Here is a 17542-nt window from a genome sequence, read left to right as displayed (position 1 = left end):
TGAAAGTGTGTTGTGTGTGCAGGTATGTGCAAGAGAGAGGAAAAATAAATAAGGAAAAAAATACAATAATGATAAATAAAAAACAAATGTTGAGAAATAAATGAACTAAATATATAAGATTTGAAAAAACAAACATGGGAAAGATAATTATTTATGCTTAAAGGCATGCATGTGAATGCACTACATGCTTATGGACTTTATGACTACCACAACAATAAACCATGCTGTCTTTCTATATTATGTCATATCATTTTTATGCTGTGTTGCTGTATTCTATTATATTCTGGTGTGTCATAGTTATACACACATATTAATATCATATTTACTTATATTGTTTGTATTATATATATATATGTTACTTTTCCCCTTGTGCTTTATTATATTCATATCTTATAAGCATATAAGCATATATATCCCAAATCTAATTTTATCTTATCTAAAAACACAGTGTGTGATCATACTGCTTCTCCCGAATATACGCATCAACACACATCCACGCTTCTAACATAAATTACAATAATATAGACATTACCAGAGTTAGTGTTCATGACATTGCCATACATGCTTACAACATAGCCTGAGATTGTAATCATTTGGGTACCACTTTCCAATAATAAGGAACCCTTTATCAATGGTATATTATTTGTAACTTGACTATAAATTGTTAGTTAATTGTGTACTATGCTTTATACTTTAGTTATAAGCCATTCATAAGAACAACACTTGGGTTGTTAGGTTGTGAAAAAGCCCTCTGGCTGGTATTTCCTCCTCCAGCGTGACACTTATAGTTAATACGTAATTGATCAAGTGTTTGAAACAATCCAAGTTTGCAGTTGAAGATCTTAATTAGTTTTTAATAAGTTGATTTTGTTCCAGAGGCTCTGCTGTTCTTTCCAAAAAGGTGAGAGGTCAAACAGTCCATTGGACGGTTCTTTCTGATGATCTTCTTTTCCAGCTTTATTTAGAGACACAAGTCATTAACAATAACAGAGACCAGAGGAATGTCTTTACATAAAAACATGAAAAAAGAGCACATATCAATCATTGTAACAGCCCCTTTATTGTTTGATAAGTAGACTGCGTCAATGTATTGTTTGACTTCATCATTTGACCTTTTGACATGTCACAGTAGGAGAAGCACAGGTGAAAATAATAAAAAATTAATGATGGCTGAATTCCATTTAGCTGCTTCAGTTTCAGGGTCTCTATTATTTTTCATGCTGACTCACTGTCATGACTTACTGGGACACTTGAATAAAACAGAGTCATCATTAACAGTAACACCTGGGGTATTCTACCAATATTACAATAATTAATAATTAAATAATTACATTTCATTTTTCTTAGTTTGATCAAAATTGTTAAAATAAATCTTAAAGTCAATGCGGTCTTCCTGATGAACTGAAGCCAAAGCAAGTGTCATGCTGGAGTAGGATAAAAACCAACCAGAGAGATTTTTTACAAACTGGCAACCCAAAAGTTGTTCTAATCAACGCTCAAAACTGATCTATAAAGCATTAGGACGTTATTGATAACTTATTAATAAAGTCATTAGTTAGACGGTGTAGTCCCTTATTCGTCCGAAAAGGAAAGGCATAGCTAACTATTAAGCTAACCTAGCTACCACATTAGCTAACTTCTTAATGCACGAGTCAATGGGGTTTAAATGTCAGACGAACAATGAAAGTCATTAGTTACAACTTAGAAAATGTACCTCATTAGAAAGTGGTACCATCATTTGTTTGTTATTTAATTATAGCTTTTCTCCGTCAATGTTCATTGTGCCTTAAAGAACAATTATGTATAGATTTTTTTTAGCTTATCAAATGCATAATAAATTCCAAAATATAGTTTCAAGAGTCAAGTTTAGGTTTATTTGTCATTTGAACTGTAAAAACATAATTAAAATGCAATATCTTTTTCTTCTTCAATACATACAACATCGAAAGTGTACGTGTGCTATAAAACAGTATGCTGGAGATGACCTGTGCGCGTTCCACCACCATTGGCTACGTTCCAGTTCATCGACTCTCCTGCCGATTCGCAGATCACACAGTGCACGGATAAATCCACCACACCACGGTCTGCCTCTCACTAGGATCGTGCCTGTTAGCACGCTCACACACAGTTGAGCCGGAGTAGAGGCGGTCTGGAACGCGGCCCCAAGGCACGAAGCAGCGGCAGCAGTGGTAGCAGCTGTCATGTGAATCAGCTGGACGAACAAGGAAGGGGATAAACAACAACACGAATCCGTCTTTTTAAATCGAGGTAAAATACTATATACTTTCGTGGAAACGACAAGTAATATACCGGCAAATTAAATGCACATGGTAGCTAGCATTGTACCAGTTTATCAGAAAGCGGTGTGCTTTTCGTGACTCCTGTGCAGAATTAGCCAAGCTATCAACAGCTAACTTAACCGTTAGCGTTGCCAACCAAATAAGTTGGCACGCGCTCATGCCAATGGTTATTGCGCACTGTGTGCTTTGTCATTGTTCGTCTGTCTATTGCTAAACTTGTACGACACCGACAAATGATGTATACATATATAGATATCAGACTCAGTCATTTTTACCACACAAAGTCACACAGCGTAGCTACGGGCCTATCTGCAGCCACCTTGCGAGGGACATTTAAACCCCATTGACTCGTGCATTAAGAAGTTAGCTAATGTGGTAGCTAGGTTAGCTTAATAGTTAGCTATGCCTTCCTTTTCCTAACTGCTATCCCCAAGTGCTTTCGAGACAGCCCCATGAACACATCAAATTCAAGTCAAAGAGTACCCACTGAGTCTACCATCTAAATATAAGTTAGCTAGTCAGCCGAGCTAGCAAGCTACGCTGTTTGTTCAGCCATTACTTTGCATCATAACAAAACGTAGGCTAGTCGGCTAGTTAGCTGGCTTGGCAGACAACAAAGATCAATCAAGCTACAGACGCTCATGCAGTAATATAAACGAAACTACAATTAAGGGGAGATGTATTTGTCTTAGGGGTTTAACAGGTTTGTTTTAATAATAATAATCCCCCGTAATAGGCTCGATTAAGGTTATCCATGTTTTGAAATGATTGTTTTAATATCTGAACAAAGAGTTAGGCTGTAAACACATTGTGTCGAAACTGTAGCTGATTTAAAAAATAAAACTTGTTTCAGCCTGCAATTGCCTGTTACATAATCGGGTCGCACGCCATTGTAATGTGATTTACAGTGAAGTATGAAGATTATATATAAGGTTGCAAATCCCAATAGCTTCACTCGGGGCAATATGATCCTTTGTCTGAATGCACAATAAAGTCAGAGTTGGGAGTGGGATGGGTGGATGGGACAAAAATCTGAAAAGGGTTGTTGGCATCAGCAAGGATCAAAGGATCAAATCGACATTTTGTTGAATCTCTACCTCCATCTAGTGGTAAACCTGCCACCAACACACAAACCAACTGCCTTCTAGTCCAGTTACACACCTGTAAATTCTAGTGGTACATATTTTGTAATACAATTTGTACTAAGGTATTAGACAAAGAGAAACTAAATAAAGACTCTTCACCTATAAATTAAGTAACATTTACAATAGTATGAAATTGTAATAGCATGAGGCAATACTTCAATCAATGTATCACTGCAACAGGTGTGGGAAAAAAGTTAAATAACTGATTAAAAGTTGATAGAAAATGCTGGAGATGTGCAATGGGTACATGCCAAATGTTTTAACTGGTCTTGTTATTAACTTGGCTTTAATTCTGCCATAAATACACCCAACAACCAAAAATAATTTGCAACCACCAAAAACAGGAGACTCCAATCAATAAAAAATACTTAAACAATGTAGCAAAATCGAAATGAGACAATAATAGATAGTATGAGAACATAATGTTAATATGAACCCACTTGATAAGTTAATCACTATCAAGTTTAAAACATATTAAGCATTTAAACAAACAAAAATTAATTACTTTTCAGATATGTTTCCATCGGTACAGTTACTGTATCTAACTGTATCTACAACATCTATTCAGCACTTTCTGAACAGATATTATACATGTAAAAAAACAGATACAGAAGATTCTCTAGTTTGCCCATTCTCTTGTTAGTTTTTACCCTGTGTAGTAATTTTTGCCCATAGTTTATCTTTTCAGAATAGACTGTTTCCAAAACAAAGTAATCAATATATTTTTTTACCTAACCCAATATCTGTCACTATTACAATTTAAAAGTTGGTGTTTGAGCACATTTTTATCTGTTTTTTATTATTATTTTTTCAGATTATATCTGGTGAGGTGGCAGGATGGCGGGAGCAGAGGTGTTCACCCCTGCAAACCCCACCTGCAAGATAATGACCTTCAGGCCCACCATGGAAGAGTTCAAGGACTTCAACCAGTACCTGGCTTATATGGAGTCTCAGGGCGCACACCGCGCAGGCCTGGCTAAGGTAGGTAGCATTTTCAGTCTCAACTTGGACAAAGTTTCAACCTTTCCAAAACAGTAGCTTGTCTAGCTCTGTGAAATTTGAGAACCATGTGATGGGTCAGAATGAAGGACTTCAATATGACCACTAGGTTGGTGCATCAAAGTTTACTCTCTCATGGACCTACAGTTTGGTCACTGTTGCAAAGGATAATTATACATCATTTTGTACTAAAGGCAATTTTAGTCAGAGAAAAGAAAGACAAAGAAAAGCAGAGAAAGACATTCAGAAATATAGTGTGACATCTAAAAGCAATTATAATCGGCTAGTGGCCCTTTTGGACACGGTGAGTTAACTAATAAAAGGCTGATCAGAGTGATCTATTTGTACAAGATAACTCTGTTCCTGTTTTTATGTTCAACAGCAATCATTTTCTCCTCTGTTTGTCCCTCAGGTGATTCCTCCTAAAGGCTGGAAGCCCCGTCGTACCTATGACGACATAGATGATCTGATGATTGATGCTCCCATCCAGCAGATGGTGGCTGGCCAATCAGGGCTCTTCACTCAATACAACATCCAGAAGAAGCCTCTTAGTGTGCAGGAGTTCAGGCGATTAGCTAACAGTGACATGTGAGTATTATGGATAACAATAATAAACAAAAGAAAAGTGAGAGATTGGTGAAAGAGAAGGAAATGAACAGCAGTTAAGACCATGGTTAATGTGTTAAATTCCAGAGCTACAGTTTTCTTAATCCCACTTTTGATTGAACCTGGAGTTGGATGAGTGGTTTAAAAGTGCAAGTGTGATATTTGCTAAGGGTATAAAATGTAATGACTTTCTCCTCCACAGGTACTGTACACCTCGCTACCTGAATTATGAAGATCTTGAAAGGAAATATTGGAAGAACCTCACTTTTGTCTCCCCCATATATGGTGCTGATGTCAGTGGCAGCCTTTATGATGAGGTAGATGGCTTTTCTTCCTCTTTTGTGTGATTTCCCTCTATTTGTGTTCCCCTATTTCCATGCATGAGTGTTCATTTCTGTCTCCTGTTATTCAGTCTCCATGTAATCAGTCTTTCTAGTTTGGCTTTCACTCATTTCTTTACAGGTTCAGTTTTCTTAATTGATTCTGCCATTAGGAGAAGTAATAGTGGAAATCACTTTGGTGGACTGTACATAAACGGATTTCACCCGAATCTTGCAATTTGGCTTAAGGTTGAATTTTTGCAATGAATATAAAAACGTACATAAAGCCTACCAATCTTGTTTTTTGCCCCCAACACTAATATGAGTCATTTTAAGCTAACAAATCCAATGTGGGGACACTAAGAATGAATGGACTGAAAGCAACACATAGACTACACCAACACTGGAATTGTTTCATATACCTACAAACAAAAACGTATGTCATCAGAACAAGTAAAATAATCAAAGATTTTACACAAAGTGACTTTAATAGTGAGTATCAAGTCTGATCTGATGTTTTTAAAAAAAGTAGAAAATGTAGCCTTCACTGCAGCTTTTCTTTGGTTAAGTGTTCTATAGTGTGCTGCATAGTCGCTGTAAAGAGATGAGTGTCAAGGCCAGGAAACTTGAACAAAATAGGCTACTAAGGTTGAAATCCAGTTCTCAACCCCAAGCAACACTTTTCAACAGCAGCACATTAGAGGCATGGTACACTTGACATTTGTCACTTAAATGAAGCAATTTGATTATATTTTCCCCAAAGTGGCACTGCTTGCATTGATCATTGGTTCAACACTCTCACAGTTTCAATTAATAACAGTGTGGATGTTATTAATTGAAACTACTGATTTTTTTTTTTTAAGTTTTTTTTTTTTTTTTTTTTTTAATGGTGAGGAATAAGGGAGATTTGACAGCTGGCTAACCTGGAGCGCAATGAGTTACTTTATATAGCTGATACTGATTGGATTTAAAAATGCCATAGTCAACTGGAATACCAAACTGTTGTTTCTAATCTCCTAGGATGTGGAGGAGTGGAACATTGGCCACCTGAACTCTATCTTGGATGTTATCGAGGAGGACTGTGGTGTTTCCATCCAGGGGGTTAACACTCCATATCTCTACTTTGGCATGTGGAAGACCACCTTCTCCTGGCACACTGAAGATATGGACCTGTACAGCATCAACTACCTCCACTTTGGAGAGCCCAAGTCCTGGTTAGTGTGGGACAAGGATTTAGGTACAGGGGGTAAACGCATAAAGAAGCAACAATTGTGCAACATAATGCAATCCAGTACAACAATACTACAAAAAACAGCCTGAAAAATGATCATAAGACCTCTATGTTGCAATGAAAATCAACAGTATAATCCTCAGAAAAGTATTAGTTGTACTAGTTGGGCAGCACTAGTTGTGCTATTAGTAATTTTATGTTCACATCCACTTACTTTTCTGGGGGTGCTGATGATGCTTGTTGCTTGTCCCATGTAGGGACACCCTTCATTGCTATAACCACTGCAACTCATGCAAGTTAACTACAGTTAACTGGACTTATTGGAGGTCCCATCTCTGTGGCATTTCTTCTTCCCTTACTGTGTTTTTGTGTTATACTGACTATTTACCCTTTTTAAAGTTTGGGCTTTCATGTCAGAGCTGTAATTTTAAAGGGTCAATTCAAAATAAATCAAATAAAAACATTAGTTGTGTAGTAAAGGCAGTGTGCTCGCAGCGAGTGTGATACTAGAGTATTTACTTTACCATTAGCTAAATTTTAGCCGCTTCAGTATTTCTATTTACATAAAAGCTTTCCCATTTATGGAGCTGTTCATTTTATTTCTATGGTGTCACAACTCTTGTTAGGTCTGTGACTTATTTCTGATCCTGTCAATTGGTGCGACATGTTAAGGAAATACAGGGCACAGTATACAGTATAGTAAGTGTAGAAAACCTTTTGTAGATGGAGATGCATGCCCTTTTCATAATGCATATCCATATTTGTGTCAGGGCTGCAAAATTAATCTTTAGCACCTTCCATTCTGATCTTTTTCATGATTTTAAAGTAGATTTAAATGGTGAATTACATACGTTATAGCTTTGATTTGATTAACCCGGCCATTCTGTTGCATATGACCCTAGGGTTTTGTTCCCTTAATGCTTGTTTGCACACTGAGGAGGTGGTTATCTGCAATAAGTGACTACTTTGGAGAGTCCAAATACTAATGAGACTAGAAGAGGTACAACATATGGAGCAGTAGGGATTAGATTACACATCCAGGGAGAGAGTGTGTTATGGACGTTTGTTATTCTCCAAGGGCGTAAGGCTATGGTTTGATTTCTTGGAAGCTATCATTCTTGTCTGTACAGTGGAGCACGGCAAAATGTAATATTTTAACCAGTCAACCATATACTATACATTGTTTGTGTAAAAATTTAACTCGAACACTATAACACTGTAAACAACTAGCTTACTTGTCAGTTGCACGCTCCCAGTCTCTCCATGTCTTTTGTAAATAACAACTCGATGCTGTGTACATTGATGACACTTAGTTTCTGTATTTATATGACTGGGAGTGGATGGGTGTAGAGGGGGTGTTGACGGGTTGAATGTGATGTTACCTCGTAGTTGGGGGGGCGTGGTATCCCAGGAACATCATAGATTTGGGGGGGTCTAGAGGACAGAATTACTGGATTTTCTCTGAAAAAAAAAAATCTGAAAAAATTTAATTTACACTATAGACTGGGACCAGCATCAAATGATAGTGTGAAAGTATAAAGTCACTGTACACATAATTCATTAACATAGAAAAGTGGATTCAGTGTTAAGTTACTCTTTAAGCAAGACATAAGAACAGTGAAGATGAGGTTGAAATTAATTGCCCAGATGGCAGATTTACAGGTATAGATGCAACATTACATACTATAGCGTATAAGTGTCGGTCACAGAATATATATTGCACAGCGAAAGACGAGGTGTAGAAGGCAGGTAGATCAAAATAGAGTTTGCTTTTTATTTCTTTGTCAGCTCGCTCCATTTCTCTCTCCCTCTTGCCCTGGAGGGAGTTCTGCTCATTAGAGCAGTGAGCCCTGCAACCCCACAGGGATCAGTGTCACAGCCAGACAGCGACACACATATACACAGACACGCGCACACACACACACACACACACACACACACACACACACAAAGAGCAGCCTAATGCGCCAAGTACCCACACACATACATATCCTTATCATCTGGCACACACACACACACACTGACATACACTCTTTCATCTTGCTGCTATTTTGACATCTTGTCCCTGGAGGGGAGCGGCTTAAAGATGCACCTCTCTCCCCTCTTCTCAATCCCCTCCAACTCCCCATGTCACCTCTACCAGAGGTTGCCTCTCCCTCTCACCCTGTCTCTCACTGCTCTGTTAAGCTGACAGTTGATATGATGATAGAAATGCCACAGACCTGAGGGTGGATGGTGCTAGTCAAATGGAATGCCTTGTCACACCTTGAGGGAATTCTGTCACGCTCCCTAGGTTTCCTCCCCGTGATCTTTGGGAATAGTTTAAATTCAGATTACGTCAGCAGTGTGGCACAAGAAAATACACAGAATAAGGTCAAAATAAGATTCTCTTAAGTCAGCTGCAAGCAGTGATGGTTATTTTGTTGGAAATTTGAATATACATTTACAATAAGTGGTAACAACATTTCTGTGTGTTTATAATTTTGATTTGTTTATCAATAGTGCAGTGCTGGAAAAGGTTCATCAGCCTTCTTGCAATTATTCATGTATCCACCACTTGATGGCAGTCTTGAAATTGTAAAAGTTCCTCTTGAAAACTTGTCTGCAACCTTCAGTGTATGCTACAGTGTAGGCATAATGAACAATACATGCTCAGAATTTCCCATACGCAGTCAAAAATAATTCTGTCTGCTCCACATCTATCTGTTGTCTCTAACAGGTACGCCATCCCCCCTGAGCATGGGAAGAGACTGGAGCGTCTGGCTACAGGTAAAATAATAATTTATATTCTCTTTGTATTCTCCATAGAAATGGGGGTGGGAGAGATAATTAAATAATTATTAAAAAACGATGGCAGCATACAGAAGCAGGTCTGCATTAAACAACAAAGTACAACACATAAATTAAACTCAGCACTGAAGGTAATGGCAAAGCTACAGATGCAGCATGCTAATGAGCTCTGACTAGAAACATGCAAAAACTGCTACTAGTAGAGATGTAAACTGCTGCTTAATGCTTAATGTATTGACAAACCACTTTAGGGAAATCCATACTTTAAGGCATTAGTAGATTAAATAAACTCTAATGCACATAATACAGATAAAAGAAAACAATTAATTAAAATAATTAAAACAGTTCATTAAAACAAAGATTTAAATATAGTACATAAAAGATACAAGATACATAAACAATTAAAGTAAAACAGAAGCTGAATGATTTTTAATCATGGATTTAAATTCACCAAGCGGTACCAAAGCATACATTTTTAGGGTGCTTTGTAAAGAGTTCCAGGTAGTCTGAGCATAGAAACTAAAAGCTGGTCTTCCAAACTCAGCACAAACCTGAGGGACTTGCAGAGGAAGCCAAGTCATTAGACCGTGTTTGATATGGCCCATAGGACCAAACTAGCATAGAAGAGATATAAGATGGAAACTTCCCAATAAGAGCCTTGTAAATAAACAAGTACATATGCTTATCTTGTCTCTCAGACAGAGACGACCATCCAACATCTTTGTCCAAAATGCAGTGATGAGTGCTATAAACATCACCAGTTATAAACCTAAGAGCAGAATGATGAACAGCTTCCAAGGGCTTAAGAGTAGAGGCAGAGGCATGTCACAAATAACCACAAATATCACAGTAGAATAACATGTGCCTAATTGTTACAGCCATCCAGTTAACAAAGGTAAAATGATCAGGAAGTATTCTGCAGCAAAGCTTAATTAATCAATTAGTTGACTGACAGATAATTAATCGTTGACTATTGATAAATTGTTAGTCATTTATCAGGTAAAAATGCTAAACTTTTCGTGGTTACATACTCTCAAATGAGCAAAGTGTCATTGTAAATTTAATTCCTTTACCAGTTACCATAGCACATAATTTTGTGCTATGGTAACTTGTGATGGACATTGTCATATTTTTGGACATTTTATAAACAAACTAAGTGATTAATTTAATAACTGATTATTATATCAGTATCATTTATTATAATAATCATTAGTTGCAGCCCTAATGAAAAGAAAAATATCACTGTTGGTTGAAAATGTCAAAAACCACCACTCACCTAGTTTTTTAGTCAGGCTTTTTATTCATGTATGTTTTGTTTTTTTAGCTGGCTTATACTCTGTTAATTGTGTGTGTGCGTGTGTGTATTTTTGTCAGGTTTCTTCCCCAACAGCTTCAAGGGGTGTGAGGCTTTTCTTCGTCACAAGATGACTCTAATCTCCCCTTCCATACTGAAGAAGTATGGCATTCCCTTTGATAAGGTAGGCGCTCAGCCGCTTTGAAAAATTACTCTGTCCTCCTCTTCTTGCCATTCATACTCCCTTCATTTACCAACTTTCTGAAAACAGCTTTTCTTGCCACTAAAATTAGCAGTGCTCATTTTGACTGATTGCTGAAATCTGCAGTGGCTTCTTTTATTTCTTTTCTTTTACTTGCTGATTTTTTTTTTTTTATTTGGTTTTCAAAAAAAAAAATAAAAGGACAATTCAGTGTTTTCTCACTCATCTCTTCTTATAAACCAATCTCTCTACCTGTGTCTTTCTCTCTCCCCATCATAAATTTTCAGATTACTCAGGAAGCTGGAGAGTTTATGATCACCTTCCCTTATGGCTACCATGCTGGCTTCAATCATGGCTTCAACTGTGCGGAGTCCACCAACTTTGCTACTGTGCGCTGGATAGACTATGGCAAAGTGGCCACACAGGTAACATTCAGTTAAATTTTCCTTAAAAGAAGAATAAGAATTGTACTTCAGTACAAGTATGGGGCTCATGCAGCGACCGGCAACAAATCACATCTGGCTTTGTGTTTGATTGTTTGTTTGCTCTTTTCGCACTGAATACAACGGCTCGAGAGATTATGCAGCTCTATGAAAGAAGACTGAGAAGGTCAACCTGGGAACACTGTCTTTGTTGCCTTCTTAGAGTCTGCAGCATTCGCCCCCCTCCTTTTTTTTTTTCTTTTTCTTGGACGTACCCTATGTAGAGTTTTTGTATTTTATCGTCTTGTACCTATGTCTTGCTGCAAAAAACAATTGCCCTTTGGGGACAAATAAATGTTGAAAGTTGAGGAAAAACTGTGTACCACTTCATGTCTTTGGAAAGGCTGACAAAGAAGTGTGTCAAATTGGAATACAGTTAATTTCAGGTAAAATCATGCTCATACAGTATCAAACTGAACAGAATAGATTGTAATTTAAGCTTAAAAGTGAAAACTTTTTTTTTTTTTTAAAGCAGAGACAATATTTGTCCTCTTCCTTTCCTTTAGTGCACGTGTAGCAGGGACATGGTAAAGATATCCATGGAACCCTTTGTGAAACGTTTTCAACCTGACCGGTACCCTAACTGGATGCTGGGCAAAGATTCTGCACCTATTGACCACACACATGCCACTCCCAGTACAACACCAGAGCTGCAGAGCTGGTTGCAGAGGCGGCGCAAGACCAGAACTACTAATAAAAGGTACCGTACTGTTCATAGTCAGACAATGTTTCGTCACTTTTCTATGCCATACTGTTACCGAGAGTATTCTACTGCAGCTGATGGTGCCAGTGGGGTTTTAACCTGGAATAGGAGTGGTGCTAATTGTATATTTATAATATAATACGTTTAATATAAACGTAGTCCTCATGGTTGCTAATAAAGAGAGGCTAATTAAATTGTGTATTGTGTAACATTTCTTTAGAAAACAATTACATTTCCTATGCAACATTTGGAGATGCGTCAGATTGTGATGATGAACTTAAGACTTGGTGCCTTTAATGTTGGCCTCGGTGCATTGGCTAGGGACCTAATATATGTGGCCAGAAATATTTGGCAGCTGCAAAAGCCAAAAGCCCTTGTCTCCTAAGTCACAAAATTGCACAACACGTGCTTTCATTGTTTTTCAGTATTAATCAGGGTGTTTGAGATTAAATTTTCTTGGATCTCCCTCTCTTCGTACAGCAGCAGCCACTCTCGTACGCGCTCCAAGCGCCTCAGAACCTCAGAGGAGCCTGTTGGTCTGGATGGGGGCTCAGCGTTGAGCAGCAGCAAGAGGAAAGGCCTTGGTGGTCCGCCTGGGTCCAAGATGCGAAGGTCTGTGGCAGAGACAACCTGCAGGGAAGAGGAGAAAGAGAAGAAAAAGGAAGCTGAGTCAAAGCACAACCAGAATCAGAACTCTGTTCAGCTTTCTGGTAAGAGACTGACTGATGGCACTGGAAGATGTTTGAGACTTCCCTTTGATCTGAAGAGTGCACAAACGGGCCTGGTAGTGAGTGGGTGTGTGTGCATTATTGAGACAGTTTCTCTGTGTGCCTATTTTCTTATATTTTGGAGAGATCTATAAAAATATTTTTTACAGTCCTTGTTTACTTGATGGTAGATTTCACATTTTATACATCCTCTTATCCTCAACAGGTCCTTGCAGACAGATGTGTGTGGTCAAGGTAAATCGTGTAGAGAGTAATAGTTTGGGATTTTCTAATAAGGAGACATCCCATAACTCTCACTGCAGCCCCTTCCCCTCCCCTGCCTCACTAGTGAGGAATGACCTAAAGGCAGAGACGGTCACTCATACTGACCCTCAACACCTCTCAGGGTCAGGGGTCATGATCAGGACTCCTGAAGGACTTAGACAATGGCCTCAGGCTCCCCAGATGCATCCTGGAATTACTGAGTCAAGGTGTCGCTCTCCTGAACCACAAGACCTCTCAACTTCTCAGGACTGCTCTATCAGGGTCCCTCCCCAGGAGGTCAACAAACTCAGCTCATCTTCCCACACAACAAGCACTGCTGCTGAAACTGAGATGAGCTTGTGTCCCCCTGACTCTGACGCTCAGACATCTAGTTCATGTAGAGAAGACACTTTAAGCCTAACACCAAACACTGACAGCTGCATGGACACAGGTACTGAGAATTACACTAACAACACTGCTAAAGCAAAGAAAATGGACACAGTTGTTGATCCAAAACATATCAATCCATACTCCACTACAGAAGCACTTTATGATCTCAAAACTGAGCCAGTAGAGGGGGGTAGTTACACATCATGTGGCTCCTTCTCCCCTCCAGGACACACTTGCAGTTTAGAAAAAAGCAGCACTGAGGAAAATCTTTTCCCTCCTCTGCTACAGAGGAATGCAGTGGATATGCCACAACTCACTCCAGAGCCAGCAGATAAGGTTGGAATCTGCCCTTTGCCGCCTGTACTGATTCAAGAGATGCCCTCCCTCACCCCGGCTGATGATGGACTAACTGACGTCCCAAAGTCTAGATCTTGCAGTCCCCAGGTTGCACCTGTACTTCAACGGGAGACGCCAACTGGCTCTCCGTCCTCACATGGAGCCAAACAGGAAGAGAGAGAAACTGACTTAATGATGTCAAAAGAACCTCTTACTGTAGAACATGCCAACAACTGGCATTTAGATTCTCCATATAATTGTGAAGGGGCAGCTGTGTCTGGTTTAGAAGGAAACACGGCTCATTTAACCACCAATGCTATGCACAAAATAACATCTGGTGGTGTCCACGAAATGCTAATAATGCCAGAAATTGCTGCAGAAAAGGATCGTACAAAGCTGGAAAATGTTACTGCTGGACAGAGTGACGCTTCCCCTCGCCAGCTAGTTCAGAGCATTGTACCTCAAGCAGAGCAGCAATACAGCTTAGCAGAGTTAGCAAGTAAAGATAACTCAAAGGACCCAGCTCAAAGAGACAGTGCATTCAGTCTGAGCAGTGCTGGTTTTCTTTTAACTGATACCTCGCACAATAATCCCCCAGCCCCTTCCCTTCCATTATGCTCTCAAAGTCACTCAGCATTACAACTCCACCACCACACTACATACTCCCCTTCGAATTGTACTTCCCAGAACCCGTACATTGAGCCCAAACCTTTCTCCAGCAGCATCTGGAAAAATTTCAATTCCCAGGGTCCTGCAGTACTCATTCAGAGTCTGCATCCAGAACTCCCTTCTGACTTTACCCATGACCCCCTACCTTACACCATGTGGACTGAACCCCAGTGCAAAGAAGTCACAGACCTGGAGGACCCAGAACAAGACCTCCGTGAGTCAGAGAACCAGGAAGAGGAAGGTGGGCCTCTCACCTGGGCCCAGCTCGAACCCACATCGCTAGTTTCAGTCGGTGCTGTTGAGCCCCTGGGGCTTTGTGGAGATTATGAACTCCACAGAGGGGAAGTGGATGGGTCCGAAGCCCTTTCCCTGTGCAGGGAGCTGGGGAGACAAAGGGAGGCAGAGGAGAGTCTACACCACTCCGATAGTGCTGTTTCACTTCTCGGAATGGGAGGAGGAGAACAGAATGGGGTGTCGGATATGGAAGAAGGGGGATCTGATGGCGAAGAGGCAGCGCAGCAAAGTAGTGCCAAGGGAGAGAGCAGTAGTGACTCATCTGATGAAGAAGAAGAAGAAGAAGAAGAGGAAGAAAATGACACAAGTAACTGTGAGTGTGATGAATCAGGCCTGGAACCTGGGGAGGTTTGTGCTGTGAGTGCTCTTTTACACACCATCATACACATTAAGTCTTTTGCTCAAGTTTTATACAAATACAGATTATTTGCACTCGAATGCCTTTCAATGATGTCTGTTCCTGCCAGTACCCTGCGCTGTCAATGAAGAGGACCACTAAGAGCTGGCGTCACCCACTCAGGAAACCTACTGCAAGGGCTGTACCCACTGCTGTCAAACAGCAGGCTGCCAGTGATGATGGTGGGCACACACACACACACACAGTTCACACACACACACACACAGTTCACACAGTTCATTGAAAGGTATCACGAAGGTTTAGCCTTAAAATGACTCCAACATTTAGACAGTGACACATCTACACACTGTAAGCCAAGAGCCATGCTAATTTCAATAAAAACCCAGGGACATTTCCTGGTGTGGTCGGTGCTGCATAGTGGGTGGCACCAGGCCAGAAACCATGATCCTTTGACTTCTACTGGTTGCATTGCAGTGAACCAGAATACAGTTGCCATAACTTTTTTTTTTTTTTTTTTTTTTTTTTTGTAAACCAAAACCCATTTAAAGCATTCTTAAAAACCATGACATTTTCTTTGTTAAAAGGTTGTGTAGCTAGAAAGAAAATAAGCTCAGAAGGTATAGAATTGACTTTGTTGTCTTAATATCGTTAACAACAACTTTTAAATATGAAGCAATGTCAGGTAACATTTGTGTTCTCCCTCAACCTAGCTTTTTATAACCATTGAACCATTACACTCTGCGGTCCCCACTTCCCCTCCTCATTTTTCACATTTTATGACCCCCCAAATGATTCTTCTGACGTCAATGCACACATAAACCAAACAGATTTAACTCTCAGGCCTACCACAGTAAAATGACCTAGTGATAGATACTCTATTTGTGTTCATGGTTTTCACAGGGTGGGAGGGAGGGCCCTCAATTAACAACTTCTAATGTACATATGCACACACAGTCACATTCATCATCTCCATGGTTGTGAAAAAGGATGAATAATTCAACAGCCATTTTAGTTGTTTATCTCTGAGTAAGAAATGACCATGAAATGACCATGGCTGTGAGAAGCCTATTTTATGATGATGAGAGCTCTTAATCATTCGGGGTAATTTTTATAAACAGACAGGTTCATATTCATTGAAAATGTTTTTCAAGTCACTGGAGGAAATTGTCACCACTGTGGATGGATTAGATCTGACTTAGCAGCAAGTCTATTAATACTGCTGAAGGCAATTGTGAGAATGATGCCTGCTATGTTTTTGATATTAGGCCACACGACTGTTTCAGATTCAGAATATCTTAATTTACACACTACCAAAGAAAGAGGTTTGCACTTTGTATTGCATGAATTATCATCTGGGCCATAGTAAAAGAAGCACCAGATGAATAGGTAAGTGATTGCTAGGTTTTAAGGCTTTGTTTTGTCTCAACTTAGAGCCCCCTGAAGCAAACCTGGCAGAGGAGGAGGAGCTGGAAATGGAAGCGTGGGCGAAGCCCCTCATCTACCTGTGGCAGAACAGGAAGAGCTGCTTCACAGCAGAGAGGGAGTACAATGCTCATGCAGCCACCATGCAGCCATACTGTGCTGTGTGCACACTCTTCATGCCCTATTATCAGGTAAAGGGGTGTTCAACAAAAATATATAAGTCTGTATCATTTGGTGGATGTTTGTATCCAAAGTGCATTACAGTTTCATTAGTGCCTATATGTATTGCAGACGCAAGCATAAACACACTTTAAGATATAACTGTATCTCCTAGCCACCAAGCTGAAGATGGAGGAATCAATACTAGCAGATCAAATACAGTAGCACTCTTTGCTTTCTTCCCTTAAGCCCCATTCGCACAGGATTTATTTCTGGAGGATGATTTCAATTTTACCTGCGCTGGTCAGTGATTCTAATCCCGTTAAGAGCACATATGTCTGTTCCCCCCACCCCACCCTAGTAATACTAGAATTACCTACTGTGTTTTGGCAAACTCGCAGGTCCTTCCTGTATTTAAGTTCAATCCAGAGAGATACTGTGAACTTTTAAAATAGTATCTGAGTTTTTATAAATAGAACTGTGTTTTACTGTTACTGAGTTTCATTAGCTTAGTGCAGAGTGTGACAAGTGAAGAAAAGGATTTTGCTAACCTGATGGATCACTCAATAACATCAGTCAAATCATACAGTGATGGGGGAAAAAGTAAAGACCCCACAACCTAATCAAATGGGCTGTTGTAATGTCATGTCAGTGGTGATTCTGTCCTTGCTGGTCTACCTTTTTACAGCCAAATTGATTTGATGTGTTGTAGAGAGCTACGTGTAGTAGAGAGCTACATGTATATAACACTGTTGAAGATCCCAAGCCCTTTGTTATTGTGAAGGCATAACCTCATTGCCATTCAGAAGCAGACATTTAAGATGTGTTAATAATTCAATTACAGCTAAATAATTACCTGTAAATAATACTA

General features: G+C 39.5%; 1 protein-coding gene across 9 annotated transcripts in view; it reads left to right on the top strand.

Annotated features, from left to right (window-relative positions):
• Positions 1 to 2010: 2010 nt before the first annotated feature.
• kdm4c (lysine (K)-specific demethylase 4C) overlaps positions 2011 to 17542 on the top strand; it is a 30738-nt gene continuing 15206 nt past the window's right edge. For 3 of the 9 annotated variants that reach the window (XM_044189909.1, XM_044189907.1, XM_044189906.1), the window contains exons 1-13: positions 2029 to 2268; positions 4260 to 4426; positions 4857 to 5032; positions 5253 to 5367; positions 6391 to 6584; positions 9321 to 9370; positions 10766 to 10869; positions 11175 to 11312; positions 11876 to 12069; positions 12553 to 12782; positions 13006 to 15089; positions 15200 to 15311; positions 16522 to 16703. In XM_044189909.1, coding sequence (XP_044045844.1) covers positions 4283 to 4426; positions 4857 to 5032; positions 5253 to 5367; positions 6391 to 6584; positions 9321 to 9370; positions 10766 to 10869; positions 11175 to 11312; positions 11876 to 12069; positions 12553 to 12782; positions 13006 to 15089; positions 15200 to 15311; positions 16522 to 16703 — 3723 coding nt within the window. In that variant the 5' untranslated portion in view covers positions 2029 to 2268; positions 4260 to 4282. Of the gene's footprint in view, positions 2269 to 4259; positions 4427 to 4856; positions 5033 to 5252; positions 5368 to 6390; positions 6585 to 9320; positions 9371 to 10765; positions 10870 to 11174; positions 11313 to 11875; positions 12070 to 12552; positions 12868 to 13005; positions 15090 to 15199; positions 15312 to 16521; positions 16704 to 17542 lie in introns of those variants that run through there. The other 6 variants (XR_006377397.1, XM_044189910.1, XM_044189908.1 and 3 more) reach the window with 6 other exon arrangements.

Source organism: Siniperca chuatsi, linkage group LG3 (assembly GCF_020085105.1).
Source record: "Siniperca chuatsi isolate FFG_IHB_CAS linkage group LG3, ASM2008510v1, whole genome shotgun sequence".
In the NCBI taxonomy this organism is placed as follows: domain Eukaryota; kingdom Metazoa; phylum Chordata; class Actinopteri; order Centrarchiformes; family Sinipercidae; genus Siniperca; species Siniperca chuatsi.
The sequence above is the reverse complement of the archived record's forward strand: the minus strand, read 5'-3'. Positions and strand labels throughout refer to the sequence as shown.